Source organism: Bactrocera dorsalis, chromosome 2, assembly GCF_023373825.1.
Source record: "Bactrocera dorsalis isolate Fly_Bdor chromosome 2, ASM2337382v1, whole genome shotgun sequence".
Taxonomy (NCBI): Eukaryota; Metazoa; Arthropoda; class Insecta; order Diptera; family Tephritidae; genus Bactrocera; species Bactrocera dorsalis.
In genome coordinates this window covers 7,641,600-7,665,731 of record NC_064304.1, presented here as the reverse complement: position 1 = coordinate 7,665,731, position 24,132 = coordinate 7,641,600, and the positions used below count along the sequence as shown (strand labels likewise).

At 37.2% G+C, this 24,132-nt stretch overlaps 2 protein-coding genes across 2 annotated transcripts; both read right to left on the bottom strand.

Moving 5' to 3' along the window:
• Positions 1-1,020: 1,020 nt before the first annotated feature.
• Positions 1,021-2,624, bottom strand: LOC105222073 (protein amalgam). Its single transcript, XM_011199258.4, has one exon. The coding sequence runs from the start codon at positions 2,274-2,276 to the stop codon at positions 1,287-1,289; it is 990 nt and encodes a 329-aa protein (XP_011197560.2). The 5' UTR covers positions 2,277-2,624; the 3' UTR covers positions 1,021-1,286.
• Positions 2,625-10,306: 7,682 nt separating this feature from the next.
• LOC105234025 (protein zerknuellt-like) lies at positions 10,307-11,969 on the bottom strand. Its single transcript, XM_011216232.4, has 2 exons — positions 11,383-11,969; positions 10,307-11,310 (listed from the first exon to the last, which is right to left on the bottom strand). The coding sequence occupies exons 1-2, from the start codon at positions 11,458-11,460 to the stop codon at positions 10,456-10,458; spliced, it is 933 nt and encodes a 310-aa protein (XP_011214534.4). The 5' UTR covers positions 11,461-11,969; the 3' UTR covers positions 10,307-10,455.
• Between the last annotated feature and the right edge of the window lie 12,163 nt (positions 11,970-24,132).

Below are 24,132 nucleotides of genomic sequence, written 5' to 3'. Positions count from 1 at the left end.
AAGTCCGACATTTGGTTATTTACACTTGAAATTTAACTTCAGTAGATTCGACCAGAATGACATGTCTATAGATTAAGAATAATCAAGAATATTTGATTTCAGATAACATCAAGAGCTAAAATCACCCGGACCACCCACGTGCTTTTTTTTGAGGTTCAGACTTCGAGTGACAATAATAATAGTAATAAACTTTTAAATTTTTTAAAATATTTTTTTTTTTCAATATGTAAATAAAAACACTCTAAATATTCAAGACAATTCATTTTAAGTTTCCTAGAAAAAACCACTCTCCAATGAAGTCATGAAACTAGGCATAAGTTACCAGACATTAATTTTTAAAACTTTCCGACGCTTTTGCGAAATCTGAGTAATATTAGAAGAGCAGTAGTGAGGATGACGGAATTTCATTGTACTAGACAATTTCGTTGCAAACAGACCTGATTTATTTAGAAAGAAATTTCTCAAAGTTTATTTCAATAAAATAATATTACTAAAGACTTGTACCTTACCTTATCGCAGATCATACTGGTTGGGTTTAGTTCGCGCCTTCCTGCTGACGCATCGTACTCAAATCTCATAGTAAAAGTAGTATAGTAGACGCTCTCTGTATGAATTAACATCATTTTACATTTTGCCGATTACATACATACTTACCTTAAGGTCTTCTTAATACTCACACGATTTATTTAATAAATGAAATACTAGAAGTGGCTTCCCTTACATTTTTTTTAATATCGCGGATGTGTTTGACAGATAGGGCTCACTCCATAAGACATATGTACATAAGTATATCAAGTTTCATCGAAATATCTCGATTTGTAATTTTTTCTCCAATTAAAGTAGAGGATGATCTATGAAAAACAAACTTAACACAACTGATACTCACTTGGAGTAGCCAGACCCTTTTTTTAAATAAAGCATATGAATTTTTTAAACAGAAAATGGACATACCCTAATATCCAATACCCGCTATAATTATTCCATGCACAGATTTCAACGCAATCTGTAGCCCAAAAGAAGTTTTCAGTTAAATGAATACAAAAGCATAAAGCGTGTTTATTATTTGTACGAGTGAATCAAATTTAATTGAATAAAATAACTAACAAAGGAGAATGTCAAAAAACGAACAAACAGAGAAACACATATAGTCTTTTGTATAAAAAATTCACCAGTCAAATCTGCACAATACATAATAAGATTAAAAATACTCCCAGTGCGCGCCACGATTGATGCCACCGAGCAAAATTTAAATTCGTAAAAAGTCAAAAGTAAGCTTACAACGCCGCTCAAACTGAGGAAGGCACCGGAATCACTGGCTGGAACAGATGTAGACGCGCATCGGCGTGTCCCAATTTGTTGGTGGCATTGCAGTAGTAATCACCAAAGTCGTGTTCGGCAACACTGGCTATGCGTAGCACTGATGTGGTTGTTTCATGTGCGGATGCGGTATTGGAGACCTCATAACGTGAGCTCGATTCCAGTTTGGCGCCATTGCGGTGCCAGAAAACTGCCGGCGCCGGATATGCCTGCACACTGCACTCCAATTCAGCGACATGCGACAGCATCTGTGCCACCTTAGGACGTTGTACAGCGATTTGTGGACGAAATTCTACTTCGATGAGTACCATACGTTCATCGGGTTGTCCAACGCCGTTGTCGGCGACACAGTAATAAGCGCCACGATCAAGTCGATGCACTTCTTTGATGCGCAATGTAGGTCCAGCTAGCTTTTGTCCACCCGCAGGCATAATCGCATTGCCTTCACGCTTCCAATATATGGTGGGTTGTGGAAAACCTTCAGCATAACAACTTACTTCGAGATTTTGTCCTTCGGTCACCAGTTTGGACTTTGGTGTACGTTCTTCCGATATGATGGGCGGATGTTTAATGGACAAGTTCAATTTCTTTGTGATCTTATCGGTGGCGGACACAATCACTTGACATTCGTAGGGGCCCATGTCACTCGCCTCTATTTTCGTTATCTTCAGCGAGTATGTCGCACTGTCAGCTTCGTCGTCCCGCGTCTCGGTAATCGTGTAACGCGGATCACTCAAGCTAAGTATATTGCGCATGGACAACACAACGGAACGTTTCGCCCAGCTAACGGACATACGACCGACATTCTCCACAGTGCAGTTGAACTGTACATCCTCGCCAACATTTGCAACAACATCGCTGGAGATGTGACTGATCACAGGCTGGTTCGCATATAAGGTATTCGGAAGGAGCAGCAAAATAGCCACCAGCATAAATGGTACCGAAACAAGCCGCTCCATCTTCAAAAATTCAAGTAACGTTATTAAAAAAATTATGCTTATATGTTCACTTTTATAATTTTTTCTTTTTTAGAAACACTTGAACTCACTCATCCACAATACACGATGCGTTCTTTAACGCTTCCGATTCTTGACTGATCACTGACCGCAACGCGCAATGAAATCGACTGCACCATGACCAGATTGCCGAGCCACTCTTTGTGCCTTTGCTGTGCTCGCGCCTTTGTCTCCTTCGCCGTTAATTTGGCGCATACTTCCCCATTTTGCTTCTTTTGCATGAGCCACGGCGCGCTATCGCCCGATTCCCATACAAACAAACGCACAGTTATTGATGTGCCTCTACACATACACACACAAAGTTATATATATAAATCTACATAGGTATATGCAAAAGCTTTAGCGCTACGCCTCTGCTTTCCGTGCTGTTGCGATGTTTACGTCCAGCCGCCTAGCCGGTATGTGAAGCCCACTTGGGAGATTGAGTGGCCGTCAGCCGCGTATGCCTGCTTTCTTAAGTCATACTCTCACACAAGCGTCCAACGGCGCTTGTACCCACTGCCTTGTCTCTGTCGTTTTCTTATCAATGAATTCTCTCGCATTCTTTTTTTCTGCGTCTTCAGTGCAGAAACTGATATTTCTTTAACCAGTTTGTTTTGATTGTCACTTCCTCGTGCAGTTTTGCTAAGTTTTATGACTATTTGCATTATGTGTGTTGTAAATAATATGACTTTGTGTGCTTTTATATTTATTTTTGCTGCAATCCAAGACATTTTCTGTTGTAGTAGCAATGACCGTCTGAATTACTTAATTGTAAATTTGTTTTGTTGTTGTTGGTACTCGGCGCAATCTTGACTTTGGTTTTGCATGTAAACATCTCGGCATACTTTTCTGCTTAATAATCAATTTTCGACTGAAGATTGTGAAACGAAAACACTTCCTCTACAGCGTGTTGGATTTGAAATACTTCGAACTTTGGTTATACAATGATACTACAAATGTGTTCTAGGGAACTCTACGTCAAGCAGAGTTGCAGCTTGCTCCCGCTGCCGGTATCAGGCCATGCACATATGTATGTATGTATTTTTGTATGTATAATGATCATTCGACACACCCATGTGCGTGTTTGTGCATACACATACAACATACACACCGCTGCTCACCGAAATGTATGCTGGTCGAAGTTTTGAGACGCGCAGTCACCATTCATTAAATGATTTATCACCTTCTCGGCTGCACTAACAGAATTTATTTCAGGTACAGATTGCTCGCATACTATGATGGTGAGAACTATCTATTGAAAATACTCCAGGAAGAAAAATATTTATATTATAATGGGTGATCCAAGTAGAGACACTTTTTTCAATAGATTTTTTTTGACAGATCACGCTTAAGTTGTGCCAAGCTGTCATGTTACTTTTGTTCGCCAGGCATTTCATCATGGAAAGAATTACGTCTGAATAACTTTTACAAATCTTTCAACTTTATTCCAAAATATGGTTCAAGAACTTCACGCTTCGGGCCGGTCGGTTGACCACCGAGCTCGTGTGACATTACACCGTTACACTTTTCCTTATGAGGATATGTCAAGTCTAAAGTTTATGAGAACAATCCCGCTTTGATTCAGGTCTTGGGGAAAACATCGTGCGTGTCATTCACCAGTTACCAGAAATGTTCGAACGAGTTAGCGAAAAGTGGACTCAAAGAATGGATCATCTGAGAAATAGCGCCGGCCATCATCTTCAGAAAATAATTACCAAAGAATGTTAAATCAAATGATAATAAACATTTCCCCCTTAAATTTGAAGTTTATGGGTTTTTTTTTAAGTGGGGAACCTCGAAATGGATCTCCCTTTATTATAATTAAGGGACACACCTCGTGTAAAATAAAAAAATCTATTTTTAATATTTCGAAAGGTAATACCCTTAAAATTACATACTAAAATTTGAAATCGATATTTGAAATAAAGGGTGATTTTTTAAGAGCTTGATAACTTTTTTAAAAAAAAAAACGCATAAAATTTGCAAAATCTCATCGGTTCTTTATTTGAAACGTTAGATTGGCTCATGACATTTACTTTTTGAAGATAATTTCATTTAAATGTTGACCGCGGCTGCGTCTTAGGTGGTCCATTCGGAAAGTCCAATTTTGGGCAACTTTTTCGAGCATTTCGGCCGGAATAGCCCGAATTTCTTCGGAAATGTTGTCTTCCAAAGCTGGAATAGTTGCTGGCTTATTTCTGTAGACTTTAGACTTGACGTAGCCCCACAAAAAATAGTCTAAAGGCGTTAAATCGTATGATCTTGGTGGCCAACTTACGGGTCCATTTCTTGAGATGAATTGTTGTCCGAAGTTTTCCCTCAAAATGGCCATAGAATCGCGAGCTGTGTGGCATGTAGCGCCATCTTGTTGAAACCACATGTCAACCAAGTTCAGTTCTTCCATTTTTGGCAACAAAAAGTTTGTTAGCATCGAACGATAGCGATCGCCATTCACCGTAACGTTGCGTCCAACAGCATCTTTGAAAAAATACGGTCCAATGATTCCACCAGCGTACAAACCACACCAAACAGTGCATTTTTCGGGATGCATGGGCAGTTCTTGAACGGCTTCTGGTTGCTCTTCACCCCAAATGCGGCAATTTTGCTTATTTACGTAGCCATTCAACCAGAAATGAGCCTCATCGCTGAACAAAATTTGTCGATAAAAAATTTTCGAACCGAACACTGATTTTGGTAATAAAATTCAATGATTTGCAAGCGTTGCTCGTTAGTAAGTCTATTCATGATGAAATGTCAAAGCATACTGAGCATCTTTCTCTTTGACACCATGTCTGAAATCCCACGTGATCTGTCAAATACTAATGCATGAAAATCCTAACCTCAAAAAAATCACCCGTTATTAGGTCTACAACTTTCCTTCCGCCGTTTTTTTTTTGTAAATTTAAGGCTTTATTGTATAAAAACGGTCCAAAAAGGGTTTCCCTTATTCCCTCACAATGCTTAATTAACACACGAAATTCTTTATGATCCATTTTTTTGTAAACTAACACAAGTTGCTTTACAAGAATTCTATATTTTTTCAATACATAATAGAAATCCTGTAGATGGTGGTAAAGCGTGGACGGGTCCCTAGCCGCACTTTTCTTGAAATTAAAAAAGAAAAGCAAAATTTCCCGCAAATGTTGAGAATTCGGCTCAAAAAGAGACATTGTCAGTTGAGAATAGGTTTGGGATGCAAACAGACTCATGAAACTTGAAAATTTTTTAAAATGGTAAACTGATTCCAAGTCAGAACCTTTCATTTCCAGTTTGGGAACTCTCAGCTAATTTTATATATAACAAATAAACAATGAACATCAGTCTTAAGTAAACTAAGCAGGGAAATGAAACTTCCTTAATCGAAGTCGCAGATCTTGTACTGACTTTGGATAACACTTCCACCGATTTCGACTCAGTACATTGAATCAGTATAAATTGTTCTTAGACTTATGTACATTATGAATCTAGATTTCGAAGAGCTTATCGACTGCACAGATTTGATTTCGACGTCAAACCACATTCCTGCAAATGAAAAGCAAACCATCCAATGTATATGTACACATATGTAGTTCCGTCGGTATATTTTGTATTTATGAACGGTTTGTATTGCTTTGAAGAATCATATCCTGTAGGAAAACAGCTTCGCGTGAAGTACTAGGTGAAACTAAACAAGAATTTTGTAGGTATGAACTTTTATTTGTGTCGGTGTTAACGGGGTTTCTTATTTTCTTTATGTCTTTTAATACTACTTTTCGTTAAACATTTACATCGAAGTCAAACTTTTTTGAAATACTTGGCTGAAAAATACTATAAGAGCAAGCATAGTAAAGGAACTTCAGATGATGTACTTAAAAAGGTACAGGGAGCTAACATTCAATGCAGAAGGTTTAATAGTACAAAGAGAGTAGTTTTGACTTTTCCTGCTGGATCTGCAGAAGGACGTATGCATGTACACACTAATGCAATGAGTTAAGAATGAGAAGCATCTGTATATATTCTGGCAATGGCAGTCGAGTGCGAAAGCACTTGGCTTTCAATGCTCAGCCGAGCTTTTTTATTTGTCCTTGAAGAAAGTGTTACCAAGGTATTAAATAATTTAAGATAAAGTTCTGTCAGAAAGAAAAGTTTCAGTTAGAAGATTCGAAGTTATAAAATTGATTTAAGTTTTAAGAGCAGAGGATTTGGGCCAAATGAACATTACTATACGCCTTTGAATTTTTTATAGGCAGAATTTATTATAATTATATTATTAACCACATAATTTTTAAATATATATTTCGATTCCTAAAATCAATTGTAAAGCAGCATTTAGTTTGTTTTTTTTTTTTTTGAGAAATACCTTATCATTTTATAAAAATAGCGTTGCGCAAATTTCTCCGTCTATATTGCTGAATTTTTGCGTAAACGGCAATCCTTCCAACGAGCGTTGCTGCCAAGCTGTATTATGAAAATGTCCTTTACACTGCAGTGCATCTTCTTTTATACTGAGTGGACTGTTGGCGGTTAACGCTTGGCTGTCGTTTGGCTTTGATATCCATTTCGTCCTCGAGGAATCTGACCATGGCGTGCAACATAGCACAGTCAAAAGCGGATCTGAAACTGAAAATGTCAAATTTTGTAATTTATTACTTAAATCCTGTTTCGCTGTTTTCTGACCCTGAGTAGTGAATGCAATTCTGTGCTTACCCACGGCGCACACGGTGCTGTTAGGGTTGAATGTTTGCTGCCGAATTCATACCAACGCAGTTCTGACTTATTGACTCTTTTATATGGCCTTCATATACATATGTGTGTATTAAAGTTGATATTGTTGCATTTGTGTGTGTATGTATGGTAGTTTATATACAGTAGTGTACATAATTGAGAATTAGGGTGGTATCTTTTTAATTACATACTACTAAAAGGGCATATTTTAGGTTTCTCACTTTTCAACATTACTGATAAAAATAACAAATTGCACTATTTTTCGAAAATCTTCTTACTTTTTCAACATTTTTAATAAAAATTTCATACATTTTCTTTTGTAATTTGAACAAATAAATACTCCTATGTGTTGTTTTACTGGCAATATTATTGTTAATTTCTACCGCCGGGTCATATATAAAGCTCTATATCAAGAGCATTTCTCAAGGGAACTCCTTGGATCATTCATATTTGGCTGACAATTTAGAAAACAGTATATTTTAATAAATGACCAACAGCAGTTATACCTAAAAACCTCATAGATATTTACATATTTGTTAAATCTACTTTAAGCTCAGCTTAGCATGTCAAAATACTGAGCAAAGTTCCATAAATCCTCTTAACGAATCGATACGAGTAAATAATGTAATTTTAGTTTACAAGTTTCCGATTGAAAACTATTCTAGTTAGGCATAACAAAAGAAACAATTGCAAGTGTTTCACTCCTGACATTCTTAACTCATGTCATGTCTAAGCCAAACTTAATCCCTTCAAATCGAAATTAATCTTTTCTCGTAACTTAACTGTACACATTACTGTTGTTACTTACTGTAGATAATTTTGACTGCTTATGAACTTATTTTCGCATAATTTACAAACAGATGGCGCTTAATCAGGTTTGCAGAGACAGTTTCTCTACATGTACATCAATTTTAATCAAACTTATGAACTCGTTATGTTGTGAGTCCTTAATTAAGCGAATCTTCATATATTTATTACACAAATAAGTAAAATCATCACAATCTTGATATATTATTCAGATAAATAAGTCAAATCATCAAAATTTATTTAGTAAATATTTTATTACGTCCTGACTTACAAACTCCAAAAACATAAGCTTTGTTGTACGGTGTACAAATATTTTTGAGCATGTATTTAACGTCACGCACTCTTCCTGGAAACATTCATAATATTTGTCATCAACCATGTATTCAATACACGACCCACGGAATATCCGCCTGCAGTTGTCTCACTTGACAAACAGATGGCGCGCAACGACAGTGTTCGCATAGGTATCACTGCTGCTTCCGGAGGAAAACATGATGTTTTTGTAATAATTCAATATGAGATATTTTATTTCTCCTCTAGTTACACATACATATCTTCTCTATTAATCCTTCATTTCCCCGTTTCTATTATATTTACATTTGATTTAGTCAAGAAAATTGAACGATGTGGAAGTACGTGTATACATGAAGTGATTAAGGCGAATCGGCAGCTTTACTCTCTGTATATCATGTACATATGTATATATTCTCCAGGTCATCTGCAACGATCATGGAGTTCAATTATAGACATGCTTTCCGAAAATATGTAAAAAATTTCTTTATATTGACATACTATATAGCTAGTCCAGGACAGTTTCGAAACACAAAATATTTCCAGCTTATAAATTTATAGTTTTGGGAACTTAATTATTTATGTCACCGCTTTCCACTCACTCCGTGTAGCTATCAAGATGTTTGAAGGAACTCTGCTGATAATAAAATTCTTCGTACTTACCACTATAACATCCAGCTTTTGGGTATTTAAACGGAAAGGTAATTTATGACAAACAATTACCCAGAAATCGTAATTTAAATTCTCCGGCAGCAGCTGCTTAAGTCGGTACACCTTGATAGTGCGTTACGATTTTTAATATGGATAAGCTCGGCTGAAGGCCTAGTAGCCAGTGCTGCGATTTCATGTATTTATATAATAAATATTTTATTGTATAAATGATTATAAAATAAAAATAAAATAAATAAATAAAATAATATGGCTAAAATATCGAACCAAGAATTTGTTGGGAAAGGCTCTTGGTGATTCAGTTTTATCAAGAACACAAGCCTACTAGTGGTAAAAAGCCTTCAGAGACAGTCAAGAGATCATTGAAGATATGCCTCGTTCTCTTCGACCTCTTAAGCTGATGAAAATATTAAAAAGTGAAGAATATAGTGCTTGGAAATCGTCAGACAAGAGAGCTCGACAACATTAGCGAGTCTGTTCGAATGATTTTGCTGGTAATTTTTGGTATGAAACGCGTTCTTGCTCGACTCGTCCGGATAAAGCTGAATTTTTTTCAAAAAGAGGACCATATATGTATATATATCGAGATCTCTTTGGACATGCTTGATCGTACGAATCCCGATCCCACATTCATGGAGACACATGAATACAAACAAGACAACAATCATCGGAATGGAGGGAAAAGAACGAGCCGAAAACAAAAAAAAAAAAAAAATACGTCAAAGCGGCTCAAAAATCAGAATGATGCTCATTGTTTCTTTCGATATTCATGGTTTGCTGCAACATGAATTTGTTCCTGAGCGCAAGACGATCAATAAGGAGTTCTATTTGGCCGTATTGAGCCAGGAATGAAGCACAATTCAAGAATTTCACACAATGTTGTTGCACCATCGCATAGAGTCCCGATTGTGGCCGAATTTAAAGCCAAAAACGCAATGAATGCCATCGATCAACCACCGTATTCACCAGAATTGGCTCAGTGGCATAGTCTTACTAGTGGCGTGGCAATTGCCGAAAAACCTCTTTGCAGTGCAAACGTATTCCACTTTGGCGGTCATTATTGCCTTAACTGTTGATTTGAAATTCTTAATCTGTATTCCGTGGCTCATTTGTCATAACAATATATTATATTCATATCAATTTTTTTTTGATTAGTTGGTTATATATCTTTTTTCCCATATTACCTTGGAACATAGGGCCTAAATTTCAAATAAAAGTGAAATTCCAAAATATGAATATTTTCTCTCGAAGTTAGCGAACATGTGTCACATTGTACGATACATATCAATCGCAAGGAGAGACTTATAAACAGTCCTGAAATGCCATAACGATTGTGTCCACGCATTTATGAAATCTAGAAAAGGCTATAACGTTACCGAATTTTCAATTTTTGTCACAATTAATAAGAAAACACAACTATTCGGGTTTGTACTATAAGCATACATAAATGTAATGAGTAAAGTAAGTTAAATAAATTTTTATCTAACATCATTACTTGTTAAAAATAAGGTATTGTTACATACACACATACATACATATATATTTAATTATTGTTGAACATTTTTAAGTAGTAATTTGTTTGGTATTTTAGCTAAAAAATATAATAAAAAAATTATAAAAAAAATATCTTATTATTACATTATGGCACACATTATTTCAGAATACATCATCAATATTCATTACTTTCCGCCAGCAGCCAGTTCAGGGGTTCGCACCACGACAGATTCATTGAGGGCTTCGGCGAAGAAATGGATTGTGGTGTTGAAGACCACGCAACAGCTATATTTTCGCAACTCATCGGTTCTGCAGACAGTACTTTGCTCGCTCCTGTACAATCAACAGCACGTGGAGGTTCTTGAGTCTGCAGTGGCAACGCTGGATTTGCAACGACTTCGTTAGTGGTTGTTGACTGCGTCACACCGGTGCTTTGGTTGAGTTGTTGCAATATTTCTGCCAGATCCGGGGATGGTATCGATCGCGGTATCGCACTGGCATTTGCCGTAAATGTGTTTAGTGTTGCAGGCTTGGCGACATTTGTAGGTTTAGCTGGGTGAAAGCTGTTTATGTTGCAGTGCGAACTTCCGAAGTTTTGCTGTCGTCTTACCGCGGGATCCATGGAGTAGGACATCAGACGTTGCACTATGCCTCTGTGCGCCAGTTGTTCGCTCAACGTCTGCGAATCCTTTACAGTGAGTCTTTCATTGAATGACGAACGTTTCGAGTCCTTCTTCTGTTTCATGCGACGATTTTGAAACCAGATTTTCACTTGGCGCTCACGGAGCGACAAACGCTTGGCGATTTCTATGCGGCGTGTACGATAAAGATATACGTTTTTCTGGAACTCACATTCCAACTCCAATATTTGGCTTCTGGTGAATGCGGTGCGGGAACGTTTCTGTTTGTTTGCAGTTGAGGATGAAGACGGCTGATCCTCTGCTGAGCTTGCTTGGTCGTAAGGATTGCTGCTCAATGATTTGTGTTGCATGGAAGTTGTTTGTTTGTTGTTATTCGTGTGGTAAGGTGACTGTAATGATAATAAGTTGTTAGATATTGTGTGCAAAAATATATAATAAACGGTGCTTGTTGTTTTACTTACGACATTGTAGAAATGTATGCCTTTGTGGACTCCAACCTCGATGGAATATGTTGGAAATTGTTGCACACTTGTAGTCATTTCGCTCTTACGGATCAAGTAGTGTTTACTCTTCAATAGCTTAAACGCGTTTAAAGCAATTCTGCAGATTTGTTTGCTTTTATAGCAACGTCTGAGTCCGTACTAGATATCAACCTAATTTCCATGCGTTAGAAGGTTAAACACTAATAGAATTTGTGTGTGCATAAGAGTGTTACGGAAGCGTCGCCTCGACAAGGACACCTGATTTGCGTGTGTACTCCCTAATCGCGGTTGGCACCATTCTGGCGAGTCGTACGCTCCGCCATACAAAACACACGAAACAAAAGAGAAGACGTCAGGCGACAGGAACGGAACCACAGGTAAATGAAAATCTCTTTGGTCGCGCTCAAGCTTGCCTTACATACGCATAGCAGCAAAGTCTCGACTTGTCTGCATGAAGCCACCGCTACAATGGCACAACTGTGAAAAGCAGTCGCGACGACGAAGCCACTGGACGGCTGCGCCCGCATACCAGCATAAAAAATGTGCAAGGCTCAGGAATTTGCAGAAATATGCGCGCGTCTGGACAGGTAGGCGGGACGTGGCAACATATTTGGTGACTAAGACTATCGATAAAAGGCGACAATGGGCTAAAAAATGAAAATGAAAATTCCAACAACAAAAAAGAGTAGCAAAAAAAAAAAAGAATGCAATGGTTGCCAGCTGAGAAATCTAAAAAAAAATAATTTTTGCATACACAAATATTATAAAAATACATATTTACAAGTCTTCATAGATGACTATAAAATACTATTCTCTGATCACATACAAAATGCGCGAGATTTTCTGCATCGGCATTATTTTTAATATTCGTACGCTCTTTCCAGCCTGTGGCAGCTCTGCCGCGCGTGCTCAACATTAAGTAATTCACTTGTTCCAGTATCAGCGTAAAACACCTTTGACACCTGTTGTTGTAGCGTAACACGAGACAGTAGCAGGTCGACAAAACAACAATGAGCAAAGCAATTTCAACGCATTATGCGCACACACAACCAAATATACACGCTGCTTGCATTCTTTTCGATGGGCGCAACCCGTCATTGATTGAAATATTTAAGAACAACAATGTGGCGCCTTTGTTTGCATAGGTCTATTAGCAGTTTGTTCTGCAGCACAAATAAATACTTCTTCTCAGTGCAAACCAGCTTAATGGCCAAATTCGAAGGACGAATGCAACGATTTGAGAGGCTTTGTATTTGTTTTAACACTTTATGAACCTTAAATCTGTTTGTTTTGTTCATTCAAATGTTTGTTGTGGCACGGCGCCAAGTTTTGAAATCAAAGGATTTCAAGGATCTAAAGTTTGCTATTATATAATATATGCATTTATATGTACGAAATCATGTACTTATATAATATATATATTGTATATAGAGTGCACTGTACGGGAACTAAATATTGGACTAAATATTTTTTTTTGAGAAACTTAGTCCTTCGAAATTAAAAAAATTGCCTCCGACTTTCAAATATTTTATTAATTACATTTTGTAAGATCCTAAACAAGTAAAAACATGGGTATTATCCATAATTTTTTCTTTTCTTAGTGGTAACGTATTTAACTTGTTTTAATCAAGCTTATCAAAGTCGAGCAATAATTTCTGAAATACTCTGAAGTACGGACAGACTGACTGAAATGTATTATTATGTTTTCTATGAAAAGGAAAAATGAATATGCTTTTCAGTTAAGGGCTTACAGTTCCCCAAAAATATATATTTTTTACCTTTAAATTCTACGATGCCTCTAGAATATTTACCACAATTTTCAAGTTTATCCGAGTAATAGTTTTGGAGCTACAGCCTTGAAAACTTGCGCGCTCGAAGCTAGCCAGGCTAAGTGCGTCGTCTTTTATGGTTTTCTCGAAACTGTGTTTTTGAAGCCAGTTGGCAAGATTTCTCGAGAACTATGTATTCAACCAATCTTCATGAAATTTTACATTGGTCTTTGAAATACAATTCTTAAGGACTTGGGTGAAAAAATTTTCTTTAGATTACAACTATTTAAAAAAAATGTCCTGAAATTTTCACTAAATTTATATTTTTTTGTAAAAATGTCTGCCAAAATCAAATTTTCAGTTTTTTTCTTCTTCGAAGTTCTAAGCTAAGGTTTTAACTGAACGATGTTTTTTTACTTTAGATGATACTGTTGGTAGTTATCCAGCCAACGCGGGCGCATCTTTTTCGGAGAGATTACCAGAAATTGCGACGCAATGGCTGAGTTTAAAATGTTGTTTTTTTTCAAAAATGTCAGAGTTTCTTTATTAAAAGTGTATATTTGTAACAATAAAAAATTCTAATTCAATAATTTATTTAATTTCAAACTTTATATGACAAAAATGTTTTACCCGACGAAACTCATGCAACCGCTTAAGCAATAGAATCGTCCTCATGCCATTTTGAGTGACAAATGTTTCGATAATACGAAAAAAATGCCTAAAAAGTAATTCCTTAATAAGTGTGTCTGTCGTATGCTGAATTCCGAATGAATCATGTAGAGTAAGCATAAAAAAATGAATATATTGGGAAAAATCCATAAAATTATTTTATATGTACGAAACATCATGCTAAATTAGTAGATGATACCCTAAACTTTAGAATACAAAGACATCAAAATTAGTCTCCAGCTTTCATCCAGCGTATTATTCCCGAATCTTATCCCAATCGAATTTATTTTAAATTAAGAACTTAAGAACATGGTAGTTGGAAGGAAGTCACGAAAATTAGTATATGTATATGAAATAAATCACAAAAACTGAACGGTTTCTATCACCAGCCCTTAATTGTTTTTTTTTTTTTATTGAAACGTAACAAGATGAGGTTTTACATTTCATTCGAATTGCAACTAGTGACAAGTGTACTAACAAGCAATATTTTTCTCAACTTATAAGGTAAAACAATAAAAAGCTCTATTAAGAAGCTTTTTCAAAGTTAAGCTTTGTATTAAAAACTAAATATTATAATATTTGTTGTTTGCTTAGAAGGTCATGGAACGTTGTCCTTTTCAATCTGCGCCTGCTATTTCTGGCCTCTCCTAGTTGTCGGGCTTCAATTTGATGAAACTTTTTTCTCCAAAAACTTTGCAGTGACAACTATGTAGAATTAAAAAATGAAGGGCTACGAACATATGTAAGTGTTATTAGCTACCTGCCGTATTAATACATTTATAAATATATACATATGTATATATGTATATATGTGGCAGTGATAATATAAGTACACACATGTAGTTATCAAAAATGTGTAGCAAAGTTAGGTTGAAGTACAAGAGCAAGTATGTACAAATCGTTGAAATATTTTACACATTTATTCGACTAAAAAAACTTCTATAGTGGTGTCAGTGCCTACACGTATAAGATCTAGTAAAAATAAATTCATTATTTCAAATATGCATCGATTTGTTCGATAACTTCTCTTACCTTTCTGAAAGAATTTTATATAACTCTTTTCGAAACCGGTTTGCAAAAGTACTCGTTTTCATGAGCTTGTCTCGAGGCCAATTTTTCACCAGCAAAATCATTTGCCATAAATAGCAACAGATAGCAGTCACTTGGTATTTCATTCGGACTCAACCAAGTTCCCAGTGATTGTTTCGAGCTGATGAAATACAACTTCTCTTTTATTCTTCAAAGCTGGTGTCTTCTGGGCCATTGCTTTCTAAGTAGATGATTGTCTGACTGTTCTATAAAAAATGCTGCAGATCCTACTTGACCGTCATTCCTGGCCTTCCTTAGCGCCGGCTCACCTTGATTCGCCTAGTAGTATCATAGAGAAGTGATCGTTTATGATAAGACTGGTATGTATGCCGGGCCATAGCGGAATCACAGGAAATTGTAAAGCTGATGAGCTAGCAAGAAAAGGCACCGATGAACCGATTTCGGTCAACGCCTCTAAGCGTTTTGCTAATTTATAAGTTCGAACACAGGAGTTCTTCTTTTCGATGGCATAATACACCAGACCACGTGCCATATTCGCTTAGCCACCTAACCTAACCTAATATTGCAATAATCCTACAGCATCCTGTAGATACTATTTACAGTTTGAGCCACTTGACTAGCTTTTTTGCCGTTATCGAATATGACGTTTTTTCTCTTTGCAGATGCCCATCTCTGGCGTGTTTAAACAATACTGAGTCAAGCAATCACAAAATTGTCTGAAAGGTTTCTTTAGTATGAAATCTTAGCTTTCTAACGTCATGTAGCCTTAGACTACTAAAGCCATACCTTGAAAAAATAATGGATTTCTTTTCACTAGCCCAAATCGTATACATATATACATATTTATGTTTATTACATGCAGACTTATCTCGAAGTTTAGTTCTATGGAAAGGCTTATTAAGATAGAAGCTGTTACAGAATAAAAGTAGTGTCAGACATATTGATATGAAAACATTATAGCAAGAATAATTAACAAATTTTTTTATACTGTTACTTATTGTATTTAATTCGAAGAATTAAAATAGGTAGAGATAAATATAGAAAATATTTGTATATATTTGACATATTGTATACATAATGAAATTATACAAAAATATTTCATCGCGTAAAACAATTTTTTTCAACATTTTTAACTAATACTATTTTTTATAACCCGACTTAAGCTACTGTTCCTTATGAATTTTTCTAATCACATAGTACAGTAGATATATTCATATCTATAATATTTTTTTGCAACTCAAAAAAGTTTCAGTTTGTCATATATTGAGTAAATGAACTAAACATGTTTATTGTTAATAAGTTGAAAAGTTTTCTTTGTTTCCTGCTAGCAAAAGTCATAATCAACTGGATGACTTGCAATGGTTTCCAATAAATTAGATTCGCCTTTAATCACCTTCGTTATTTTCGTTATTCTTTCATTAACTCTTTCTTAACCGTCTTTCAGAAAGCTTTGTTTTTCCACTAACTGATTTCGTACGATATCATGTATGTGTACGTGTATATACTTGTATGTATGTACATACATATGTATAAACTTATATTTTAACTAAAAAAATAATAATAAAAGCGACAACAAAAAGTTTATCGCAAACTTTAACAATATCCCAACTTAATATCCCTCCATTTCAAACCATAAAGTGTATGAATTGTGATTCATGGCGAACATCTGGTGGTGCGTGTAGACATCAAATCACTGCAATCTGTTATCAACCGATTGAAGAAAGTCTAATTTTGAGCTTAATGGCGATTCTTAACGCTTATGAATTTGTTCACCGAGTTTTTTTTTTAATAAAAGTGGCGTTTTCGCCAAAATGAGTTTATGATTTGATGGCACCGATTTATGCGAATTGCCGCAGATGCATAAGACTACCCATACTTATACAAGTATATACTTACATACATATATTTATACACATGCGTAGCCATAGAATCTGTCATTTTCTGAAATGCAAAACAAAAACCAGAATGTGTGTACGAAAACATATGTCAATAACATTAAATTAACCAAAGCATTTTGACAGATTTTATTAATAACAGTTGCTTACTACAAATATTTATAACTCTGTGTTCTAATGGGTGAGGGTAGTGTAAGGGGAAAAGGATTGTTTTTTTGTAATATTGTAGAAAATTATTAATATATTATAATGTTTGCCAAAATATTGTTCATACACATAAGTAATTTAATTTATCTTTGAAAAGCTGCAAACTATTGATAACATTAATTTTTAAAAGAGGACAGTTGCGAGAAAAATTTTCTTGTATTTTTAGAGAAAGGTTTACTGAAAGTTTGCTTTTGCTGCATATTTAATATTTGATTGGCTCAACCCGTTTACTAATGAAAGATAGTGAATAAATTAAATGGAAGAATAAAGGAGGTTGCAATGAGCAATTTTTCTATCGAAAATATTATATGCTGTTTTTAAGAATCTTTTTCCACAATATTAACACTGGTAATTGACATTTCATTAAAGGGATAAGTATTCGATAACACTTTTTAGTTTAAGAATATTTGTATGGAAATATACTGAATAAACTCGTGTGCAGTTGAAGTGTGTGCAGCAGTAACCCAACACTTAATCACAGCAGTCAATAACTACGAGGAAAGTAGTAACATTGGGGGCGAAACTAGTACCAAACTTTACATTACCTCTTATACATTCTTTGACCGTATGTAATTTTATATTCTATAACTGGTGCTCCTTAAATGACTATAAAAGACGAAGTGATGCACAACATTTAAAAATCCCCAAATAAATACATAAATGAATGTTTAATTCCTAGCATCGGTACCGCCAGTCAAGGTTAGGCTAATCTGGTAGGTCAATTAGTTACGCATAGACCAGTTTTGGTCCTTTGGAGTTCAGTTAGTTAATGAAATGTACCAGACGGAGTTCAGTTACTAGGTCCAAGTCATTCTTTAGGCTCCTTGCGCCTGACGTGAATTTGAACAGACTCTGCGGCCTCACTCGATACCTCCAGTGTATCATACCGCAGGGACCAGATGCTTACAGCGTAGACTTTCCAATGTGGAACAAGTGCACAAGAGATGCTCCATTGTTTCCCTGGTGCTCCTTGGTTGCTCTAGCCATTTCCTGCAGTCTTCTCAATCTGTCAGCCCCATTTTGGATGTTTGTATCGCCATCAGACAGTGACCAGTTGGAATTCCAAACACGCTTCACAGTCTTTTCTATCGAGTGCCAAGAGTGTTATGTACCTCCGATCTACCGTTTTGTACAGTTTTCATTTTCTTCACCATGTTTCTGTCCAGATCGTCGTATAGACAATGCATGGGTTTCTCAATGTTGATTACGTTGTCGGGTGTTAGCCGTACACCACTCATGGCAATCTCGTCCACTATTTCATTGCTCTCGATGCCTTTGTGGCCTGGCACTCAGTAGAAGTGAACTTTTTTGCTTCTGGTAACACTTTCCACTGGCCGATACGCGAAACGAGGTTACTGCTGTTGTAATAGCAAAGACATCAGCTTGAAATATGCTGCAGTAGTCCGGCAATTTAGAAAGCTGCCTTATGCCTAACTCTAGACAATATATTCCTGCACAAACTCCATCGTCCATTTTCGAGCCATCCGTATAAATGTTTAGAGTGTTGGGCGTAGCTAACATACCTTTACGCCAACCATCTTTTTCTATGTTTACTTTGAACCTTCTTTCCCAGTTGAAAAGTGGGATCATGTAGTCGGTGTTTGCCAAATCGCCATTACCCACCGAGCTATGCCAGAAGGTTCTATATGTAAATTCTCCTGCAGCCAGTTGTCGCCTCGCCGATTTTGCTGCATAGTTTTCAGCGAAGAGGTCTATAGGTGGTATATAGATAGTCTTAGCTAATATACAAACCAGGATTGTTAGTCAAGCTCAAAACCAAATTTCAAAAGGTTATAGGCCAGACAAAACTGGCTGCGTTGAAAAAATTGAATCAATAAAATAGTCTTCATGAACTCGGGTATGCATATGCTCCAAATTGTGTTTAAATACCAAATGCCATATAATTTTCGAAAAATCATATGCAAAATGTAGACAACTTCATACGATATTTGTTAATTTGTAGAAAAGCGCCAACAAAATTCTCTATTCAAATACTAAGAATTTGATTTCGAGTTCTAACATTACTAACACGGAACTTTAGCTATATTAAATTACACTGGATAGTATTTCAGCACAAATTACCAGAGTACGCAACCATTTCGAACTAGTTAGGATATAGTCACTGTTAACTGCTAACTAACTACTGTTAAAGTCTCGCATTCTCACGATTTTCACCGCAAGGCTGAGTCGTGCATGTACTTAAGTATCGCATAAATGGGACAAGAAGCGACACCGATCATCATTGTACAATACATCCCTTTCCGGAACAAATTCCAGGCCATCATAAACACACAAACACATATAGACATATGCAAACAAATGTAAGTACGCATCAGTGTAAGGGAAGTAGTGCCCGCCTGGCAGCACTATGTACTCGCAGAATGTTAGGAAGTGGCACAAGACTCGCAATTTGACTCTACACCACTGAGCTGTCAGTGTTCAGTGCGTAGAAGAAGATTGATTACCGCCATGAAATTGTGTTTGTCTTTCGACTAACACGGTTGGCTGGGCGGGCGGGCGAGCGCAGGGACATCACCAACTGACGGACAAGCGCTCGTTTTAAAGGGTAAAATGCACACATGCATGCGTCCGTGTGAGTATATGTATGTATGTGTGTTTACATGAAAGCATATGCAGAAATGAGTGTGTTCCTTGCGGTGGATGGCGGGCGGCAAGTGGTTGGATTTTCGATTGAATTGTATTTGTCGTGAAATTGCAAGGGTAAAGGGCAAAGTGTTAGGCGCTGGTGACACACCATACACATGTGACATGTGACAATGCCGAATTTGGCGCTGACGAAATGTTCGAGTGCAAACACGCACACAAGTCACCGAAGCCGCGCTGAAATCACAGCAAACAAACTTTTAATGAGTTGTTGAAAATATGGAAATTATTAGAAAGCAGATATGCCCGGCTGTGATTTAAAGCGAAGGTCGCACCGGTACCGATGCCTTTCGCTAAGTATTCAACAACTTTAAAGTCACACGTGGTTGTTGTTGTTTTTGTTGTTGCGAGGCGAATTGGAAATTTCGACACGTTTAAGCGTTATGACATTTACTCACACACATCGCTGTGTTCGCAAAAGATTTTCATGATTTTCACGAGCTTTTTCATTTGTGCAACACCTGCCGGGCGGCCACATGACGACGTACGAACCAACATGCCACGGCGGCAAAGGTGCGATAGTAAAAGGTGAATGCAAAGCGAGTAAATATGTGTTTTTGTTGTTGTATTGGTAACGGTCTATTCGTGGAAAAAGCAGTGGAATCGCAAGCAACCCTTGTTGTGGCAGGGCGTCGCACATGACCACGTCTTTCGCCGAACACCTATGACATGAGAAGGTATGAGCGCGGGTGTCAGGTTGTTGGCCGTCGTCGGTTATTATGTATTCCACGGCGTGTTTGCGAAATATATGCGAAAGCGTGAAAAAAATATCACTTAAGCGCATGAATGCCGATTGGAGCCGAGGGAATGCCAAGTGGCTTTTTGCGACGGGCGACACACCTTTCGCGGCACGATCCTTTGGCACCATCTTTTGTGTCCCTTCTAGATTTTGAACTGTGCAATTTTAGCAGTTTTTTTTTTGCGTTATTGTTTTGAAAGTTTTAAATTTATCCAAGAAGGGGTAGTGCGTGACGTAGTTCGGAGCATCTGTTGCGTTCGAATGCTTTGGCTCATGCTTCCCTTGTTATTATTGTATTTTTTTTTTAAACTTAAGTAGAGGTAAATATAGACTGGAATTATCGATGCACAATTGAAAGCAATGTGCGCTGATTGCCGCTGGTGTGAGTGTCGTTTGTAGTTCGTAAGAGATAATATAATATATTCAAATGAGCTGGCGCGGAAAAAATAATATCGTCGCAAAGTCATAACCAGCATGTGGAGAAAGCGATAAACAAAATATTGTTTTGTTTACAAAATTACAACGTGAGAATCCACAACCTTCATATGCATAATTGAATATGTGAAAACGTTGCAAGGATAATGTTATTGTTGTTCAATGGACATACCATACCTAAAAATAGCGCGTTCACAAATCACAGGTCAAAGATTTTTAAAACTTATTTAAAAATAAAAAAATCAAATATTGAGTTTTTTAGATGTTTTAATCCATTTGGCTTGGATAAGTGAGGTTACTGGGCTGAGAATTACGGAGTGCTTCACCTGAAAAATCAAGAAGGCCGGTGCTTTGTGATGCCACTAAAATCTATATAAATTTATTGAAACAGCTACTATCAATTTCATCCATTTTGGTTCGGGGAAGGTATGATTATTAAGATATTTCAATCTTAGTCTAATAAGAAAGCTGGACAGTGGATGCAGTCGCTTTTCGACAGTCGCTACATCTACTGCTAGACTGCTTCTAAGAACATTCTCGGATGTATTGCGTTGTGAGATTATTACCTTGATTGCTGCCTGGCTATCGCCCTACTTACATATATGCATATTTATCCATCTTATGTTATTTGCTACGTGGTTAGCTATCTCGGCAGTTTTCTCAACTGTAAGTACTTCCGTCTAGAAGATACTGCTGGAATCCGCTCCTGAGATCCAGCTCCAATTATAAGATTCCGGCTCCCATTCCATTAGTCATTTTGGATCCATCTGTGCAAATTTTGTAAGTTTCTTTGGTGTGTCGCTTGCTTCTGCGCTGAGGCTTGGAACCTTCTCTTCCAAATAAAGAGGTTGGGTATGTGGCATATTGAGCACTGCTCGCAGGTCCTTGTAGAGAATTCTTCTAATACCGTCGGATGAAGATAGGTTATGTAATCCTTAAAAATCCTTCGTATATTATGATCAAATAAGGAACCATCTGTCAGGACGAGCTCTACGGCATCTCTTATAGGTTATATGTATAGCATCTGTACACCCTTGTTAAGTGGCAGAGTATGTAGCCTAGGGGTACTGGATGCTTATATGGTAATTCTCTAAGTTTAGCTACTTTGGTTGTCTTTTATAACTTGCTGCAGTAGTTCCTTCCTTAAGTACATCTCGATATTCCCCTCAGTCGGACTCTTCATCAACCAGCCTGGCTAGTTTGAAGAGTCCTTTGGCACTACGCCTGAGTGATCCGAGCTTCTTGTTCTATCAAGATGAGCCCGATCCACCTATAAGAGGGTTCACCCCGTACACTGTGTGCGCATTAGCAACTGCGTCTATCACCAGCCGTCTTTTAGCTTTACCGCGTCCACTAACCTCAAGACTCTTCTGCAGGCGTTTTCACATCATGAGCCATATAACAGGATACAAGGAGTAGCATCTCATCCATGTTATCAAATGACTGCATACTTTTCTTTACCAGTATGGCTGTTCTTTTCCTATTTGTTGCATTCGGAAAGTACGTATAGTGTAATGTGAGTTTAGTATAGATACCATATTTCCCGAGGCTATTCATGGTACCTCAACTAACATCATAGACGGTCATCTCTAGATTGTGGAGGTGTTCGGCAGATGCTTCACGGGGTCGGGTTGAGGATCCGACACTCCCTTATTTGCTTCGTGCAGCTTTGGCTGCTAGAATCTCTCCTATACCCTTATCCATCTCTCGCTCTTCTGACCTGTTTTCGTTTTTGTCGACTCGGTTACGCTTCTTGAGATGAAGATATCTATGCCCCACGCCATCTTCCCGCACCCTTCGTATAATATATCCTCGGCCGACTTGTTAAATTGAAGAATGAGGTTTTGGCTGCCATCCTCATTTGCTGGAGTTGGTAACTTCCATCAAACTCCAATCTTCTGTCGGTACATCAGGATTTTGTCTTCTGAGAAGCTGCAGTGCATCCTCCAGTTTTCCTTTGCGAGGTATGAGAACCTACGCCTTCGATATGCTATCGAGGAGCGCGTCAAGTAGTGAATTGCGGCCTCGATGCGTAATAATTTCGGTCGTTTTCCATTCTTGCTGTTGCTCCAACCAACCTTTCCTGTTCCTCCTTCGTCCGGTTGGACTTGCATTTAAGTCTTTTGTGCAAAACAAGTAAACTCGCGATACCCGCCGGTGGTAGCAGCCACTTCTCCTTCCAACATTTGGTCTGATATCCCAGCCCACTTTCCATCTTTTTGTCCATCCTTGTTGGGTTTTGATTTTCGGGGAACCTCTATCCTTAGTGGGGAGTGTATATGCAAATTAATCAAGTGATTCGAAGTTTTTTTGATCTAGGTAAAATATCATAACACTCAACTAATTTTAAATACTCACTGTTAAATACAAGAAATTCTCAAATTTGCATTGCGGTGCTATTATTTAGAACGCTGCTGTACACATATAATTGTACGTGTTCCGAAATTGTTAGTGTTTAAGAACATGGCGCTCAATTCGTGGCCTCGCCATATCCGGTTTTGAACGTACATATGTATATGAATTTGTGCATATGTGTACTCCTGCTCTTTATCTACATGTATGTACATATGCATGTAAATAAATTATATAAATGCCGTTCCTTCAAGCCCAGTGATATTATTGTAGCAGGACCGAGGTGCAATACAAAGCATATGCTTTCATGTTCATGTATATATGTACATACATATCTACATCTATGTTTATGTCAATTCCAGCATATGCGCGGTGGCGCAGGAAGGTCGTGTTTTCTCGACATACACACGTCACAACCGTCATTGTCGTGCAATCATACCAGCGCCAGAGCATTACAAACATTTGCCAGTACTCTATTATTAGATATCATTACATTTTATAGACCATAATTGATCCTTTGCGCTGTGCATGTTTTCATTTCCTTGTATTACGAATTTCTTGGGATTGCAATTGAGCTGGTGCATGCACGAGTTCAACGCTTTAAAAACTAATACCATAAAAAGGTGATTTGAAACTTTTTAGAAAATGAATTGGTTACAATAAAATGCTATTTAAAGTTTTAAAACAGCGGAGGAAGCGCACACTAATGCTTATTGTTTATACTCCGATTATAATTGATCTATGGTCGGCTAAAATGGAGAAGTACAGGTTTTGAAATTGACAATTGCGAAGGAAGGCTTCACCGGTATCTAAGGCGTCCATATATTTACTAGACTTAATAAGCTAGTGTATTGAACCTCCAATACCTCTTTGAATGTTAACATTTTTTATGAAGCTTAATTCTTGCTTTAACATAAATTAAAAATTGAATTTTACATATTCCTAAAAT

Bases quoted from the DNA above. Each gene is read 5' to 3' on its own strand.
- LOC105234025 (XM_011216232.4), bottom strand. From the start codon at position 11,460: ATGACTACAAGTGTGCAACAATTTCCAACATATTCCATCGAGGTTGGA. The intron at 11,311-11,382 runs GTAAGTAAAACA...TTATCATTACAG, and splicing joins GCATACATTTCTACAATGTC to TCACCTTACCACACGAATAA.
- LOC105222073 (XM_011199258.4), bottom strand. From the start codon at position 2,276: ATGGAGCGGCTTGTTTCGGTACCATTTATGCTGGTGGCTATTTTGCTG.